Source organism: Monopterus albus, unplaced genomic scaffold (genome assembly GCF_001952655.1).
Source record: "Monopterus albus unplaced genomic scaffold, M_albus_1.0 scaffold397.1, whole genome shotgun sequence".
In the NCBI taxonomy this organism is placed as follows: Eukaryota; Metazoa; Chordata; class Actinopteri; order Synbranchiformes; family Synbranchidae; genus Monopterus; species Monopterus albus.
The window spans coordinates 211538-217128 of record NW_018128277.1 but is presented as its reverse complement, the minus strand read 5'-3'; the positions used below and the strand labels follow the sequence as shown (position 1 = coordinate 217128).

At 42.4% G+C, this 5591-nt stretch overlaps 1 protein-coding gene across 7 annotated transcripts in view; it reads right to left on the bottom strand.

Moving 5' to 3' along the window:
- The window catches only part of LOC109951589 (echinoderm microtubule-associated protein-like 6), a 54562-nt gene that overhangs the window by 38604 nt on the left and 10367 nt on the right, over positions 1–5591 (bottom strand). For 6 of the 7 annotated variants that reach the window (XM_020586181.1, XM_020586175.1, XM_020586177.1 and 3 more), the window contains exon 2: positions 1349–1508. In XM_020586181.1, coding sequence (XP_020441837.1) covers positions 1349–1508 — 160 coding nt within the window. Of the gene's footprint in view, positions 1–1348; positions 1509–3909; positions 4306–5591 lie in introns of those variants that run through there. The other variant, XM_020586180.1, reaches the window with a different exon arrangement.

Sequence of the window (5591 nt, the reverse complement as noted above, 5' to 3'; positions counted from 1 at the left end):
GTTCTTATCTATGTACAAGGCCACACCACCTCCCATCTTATTCTCTCTGTTTATGCATACCAAGTTATAGCCTTCGAGGTCAAAATCCATTCCTCTTACAGTGTTTATCCAAGTCTCAGATATTGCAATTATATTAAAAGAATGTTGTAGACTACTAAGGTAATGTTTTATACTCTGAAAGTTTGCATATAAAATGAATTAATGATAGCTTGTTCTCAGTCTTGACATTGCTGTTAAACTGCTCATCCGTGTAATACTTACAGATTTTTTCAGAGTTCTTATAAAAATTTATTTCAGGGTCAAAGTCTTCGTCCGGTTCGTGATAATGACTTTCAAAATCTCCAGTAGTATTCAGTTCCAGCTCCAGTCCCTCCAAGTCTATTAACTTCTGTAACAATCCACTTGCCTCATTCCCTACATTAACTTTACAATTGGTCAATTTGACCTGCAACATAACACGAGGGTTAAAGTGGTTGGGGCAAGTCGTTCCACGCACCAGTAAGATGATAAATACAATCCAGGAAGCCCAGTCTGACCAACAACATAATGAGTCTGAGGTTTTAACACACAACGAAACACTGCTGCAGTTTCCATTACTCCAAGACTCTGGACAGATTCATTATTTTATCAGTTTCACAACGACTTCTTTTATCACATATGCTTTATAGCCATATTAAAAAGTAATTACAGGAATGCGTGTCTGCATGTGTTTGACTGGCTACAGTAATACAACAGGCTGCTGGATGTTGCTACATTGTGTTGCAACAACAGCTGAGCCAGTGTGAGCTTGAGTATGGCTGCGGTTGTCTGCATGGAGCCCCAGCATGGTGACAGTGTGGATGCCAGTCTCAAAACACCCTAACACTCTCTCTGACATCTTAATGCTCCACTTAACACCCCCCCAACACAGCAATAATCTGCTCAGCACCCTGCAGTTTGTCTAACACCCTACCTAACAGCCCATGATAATGTCTGACATCGGTTCCACAGAGAAGAAATGTGTGTAGAATCTCTGAAACGTGGAGCAAAAATCAGGCAGAGCTGTATTAATAAATTTACACATGTCGAAATGTGAAAGTGTGACAGCTGCCTTTGTTTTTCTAACGTTGTGGCGCATGTAGCTTGTGCACATCACGTCTGTTGAGTAAAGTAGCTCCGTTTCCCATCACTCCATCTCTATGTATTTGCCCTGTGTGTTCTGTAGGTTGATGTACCGTTGCCCTCTTAATGACAAAAACCATCCAGTGGTTACACAAACAGTCAAAGAGCTCTGCTGGCTCAGTCAGATTCTCCAGCATTAAGTATGCAGCAGTGTGTCAACTTGCATGTGCGTGAATGTGTGCATCACCTGTCCATCACCGCTGAAGGCGAGGCAGGCAATGCCGTGTGTGTGTCCATCACGAAGCAGAGACACAGTCTGAACAGTGAAGGAGTCCCACACACATACATAGGGATCCTTCCCCACTTGACCCGTCGCCACCAGGGAGCGCTCCGGGTGCAACGCCAGGCTGAAGGGGGAGGAGAGAGGAGGCAGGATGGAAGGAAGGAAGGGGGAGAGAAAGAGGTAGGGAGGAAGAAGACAGGAGGACAAAGAAAGAGCAACAACCAGGGTTAACATGGGTTTTTGGCTGTTTGACATGGAGGGTTAAAAGCAGCCGGAGGACATTCTTGGCATCTAAAGCTAACCTGTTTGTTTTGGTAGCATTAGCCACCTAGCATGGTCAGGATTTTACCTTTAAATTAATATGATTTTAATTTGGGAGGAGCTGGAGCTTTGTGTCACATCAGCAGTAACCAGAGGGTCCTACTGGACGGACACGTTTACTGTTAATCAGCTAATGCTAGCTTCAGGCTGGAGGCTGCAGTGTGGAGTTTGTCCCAACCAGGCATCTGTAGTTTACGTTGTTGCTAGGAAACAGGATGTGATGGGAGGAAGAGGTTTACGTTGTCAGTTTGTTTTGAGTCTCATGAGCCCATCGAGGCTGAAAGGACATTAGGTACAGTAGCTTTAATGCAGTGCTTAATAAAGTTAGCAGAGTTTGGGGTGTTGGGGATTTGGGTCTTAGAAACAGTAGTCAGGTGTCAGGTTGAGTGTTAAAGACTTAAGGAGTCAACAGGGAGGGAAGACTGCTAGGAGGCTGTTGGAGTCCAGTTGATGTGGAGTCAAACTGTTTAATACACTGGTTGCACTCATGGGTAACTGAGTACAGCATATTGCTTCATACTGTGTAAGATCTGCAGAGGAACCAGTGACTCCAGTTGATTGATGCAGAAAACTAAAAGGTTTCCATCTGAAATGTAGCAGAGAAATTTAAAGCTGCATAAATACTGCTTAAGTAAAAGTACCAATGCAACAACGTAAAAATACTCAAGTCCTGTACTCAAAAGTAGATAAATATTTCCAGCCAAATTAAAGTGTCAGAAGTAAAAGTGAGTCTCCTGAGTGATATAATACTTTATTTGTATAGCACAACTCAGTAGGAGCCCAAAGCGCTTCACAGAACAGCAGATAAAATACATGACCAACAACATACGAAATAAGAGCAAAACAAGAGAAACTAAAAACACACAAAAAAAGAAAATATAAATTGAAAGGTAATGATTAGGCTTCCATATCCAATATAAATTAAAAAAAACAGCGAGCTAAAAGACATCAACATGATGTCACTGAAGCAAATTTACCACAAAAAGCCTGTCTAAAAAGATACGTTTTTAGTTAAAAAAAACGATAACTCAGTTATTGACCGTAGCTCCAGTGGCAGAGAGTTCCAGAGCCTGGGGCCGTAAACAGCAAACACACGATATGTTGTTATATTCACTTTCTGCATACTTGTGTTGTAGATTCAATTTGAAATGAATAAAATCATCCATCTACATCCAATGACCCCTGAAGACAAAGTGACAACAGCAAAAAAACAGGAAAAATCAACTTTTATTTAAGAAAATGCATTCTTTATATCCCCATCTTCATCCCTTTTCATCTGCCTCTCTGTCTTTCTGAGGTCAGTGTGTGTCTCTATAAATACACTCACCCTCCGTGCTCTGCTGATGGTGTAATGATCCCTGGTGGGTGTGTGTGTGGGTGTGGGTGTGTGTAGGGTAGGCGCGGTGTGACCTTGGCTTTTCTCCTCATGCTTCAGCAAAGACCAACTTTTACATTAACAAATCTGTTTGTCCCTTTATGTTCTCCAGTTTAGACAGACACAGAAAGCTAAAGATGAAAATCATAGAGAAGTGTACTGTCTCTGTGAGTGTGTATTCGTTTGCACAAGTGTGTGACACACGAAGGGACTGTGTGTGAAGTTACAGGAGAAGAAAACATACCAGAAATAGCGCAGGTGCTCCTGCCACAAAGCCCCATTGATCCCAGGGATGCTGTCAGCTCCGTATACACACACACGCCCTTCAACATACACTCTCCTCCTCAACCGGCCAGCCAATGAGCCTGCTAGCTGCTGGCTGCCATGACAACCACATCACCAAGGGCCCAGGAGCCCAGGACTGAGCACAAAACTGTAGAGTCAAGGTCAAACATCACAAACCTCACCTGGTGCATGCACTGTGTCTTATGGCTGGTCCATGACTGAATCGTTCAACTGATGCTGTTGCTCTGTCTCCATCTCATTAAGCTACTTTAAATACCTGAGAGCTACTCGTGTCTTCTACTACTAGTTACACATACTCACACTTTGTATTGCACTCAAACTGATCTCCAAACCAGCTGAAACGAGTTCTCAAACATCAAATACCAGTACTCACATCAGTCATGTTCCTCCAGCTACACTCGGTCTTGTTCTGTGGTTCACATTTCTGCATGCGCATTCAAGCGTTGTACGGTAAAGACGACGTTTGTAGTTTGGGCTGCTAAAGACACACAGTCCAATATGACATGACACACAGGTTACTTACACTTTGAGCATTTCATTTTCTTGTGTCCCATGCGAACTAGCGTCCATAGACTCGTTTTAACTGCAGAACTTGCCTGAGGCTCGTCGCATTTTAAAGTTTTCTTCCATATCAAGCACATTTATTGACCAGTAGCCTACAGCCATGGGTACACAGCTAGCAGTGAGCTAACGGCTAAAAGCTAACTCGGCGTGTTCATTATTCTAAATATAAACAAATACAGGCTAAAATCGGGGTCACTGAATCCAACATATTGTACCTATGCTTCCTGTTTAAAAGTTTCGTTTGTATCAGTGTATTTAAATGAGGACTTTAAACATTTATTAACATTATCTACATTAAAAACGCCGCCGACGTCACTGAAGGCGCACCTGGTACAAACAAACTACAACTGGTTTGACTGACAGGTGATTGACCAATAATCATTTGGAGGGCGGGACATCTGCGTTTGTCTGTGTTGCAAACCAGGGGCCATATACAGTATATTTACAGTTACTCCGTTATGTTCCAGTGTACATATACAGTACAGTAGTACTACTGCACACATGGGAAACTAGAGTACATTTCAGAAATAAGAAAACTCCGAATCACTTTGACATTTGCAACAACACAATCTGCCACACAAGATCATCTTATTTAACTGCCTGTCCTGTGGTTCAAAAACAATGTATTATTTATTTAATTTCTGCTTTAGCTGCCTTTAACCAACACCATTCCCAACAGTGTGATAACAGAATAATTTAGTACCCAATGATAATGAGAAAATGTGTCATTAAAAGATGAAAAAATGCTGTTAACAGATGAGCTAAGCTACTGGTCTGCTGCTGTATGACAGGGTTCTTGTTATAGTGTGAAAATATAACAGGCTTGTCTCATTATAACTACAGAGTGTATATTTATTTATGTCATAGTGGCAGAAAGACTGTAGATAGAAGTCATGTTTGTGTAGGAGAGAGTGAAGGAGTGGATGCATACACACATTATATAACATTATCAACACCCACAAGCAAAATGTTATGTGAGAAAAACATTAACTTATATAGTTCAATGGTGACTACACACACACGCACACACAGAGTTCTTTTTTGTTATTTATAGAGGCTCCATTGATTTCACCAGATGTTAATAATACACTGTTGTGTTTGTGCCAAAACAGTGTGAAGCAGTGATAGTGTAATTTATAACTGATTCACCTGTAGAGAAAAATAGAGAGAGACAACTGTTGTGATTGTGATTTGCAGCAGACACAAAGTCATTAGTTCAGGAATAAACATATTATTTATGCATATTTAATGTATGTAATTACCCTGCCTTCGCCCGATTGCCGGCCAGGATTGGCTCCGGCCCCCACCCCGTGACCCCGTTCAGGGATTAAGCGATAGAAGATGAATGACTGAATGAATAATGTATGTAATCATATGGATTGATCATTTAAAGTTGCCGTTTTCATCCTGGCCTTGGAACGCTGGACCAGCTCTTTACTCTCTTCAGGGTGGTGGAGGGTTCATGGGAGTTTGCCCAACCAGTCCACATGTGTTTCGTGGATCTGGAGAAGGCATTCGACCGTGTCCCTCGCAGCGCCCTGTGGGGGGTGCTCCGGGAGTACGGGGTCCGGGGCCCTTTGCTAAGGGCCGTCCAGTCCCTGTACGACCGGAGCAGGAGCTTGGTTCGCATCGCCGGCAGTA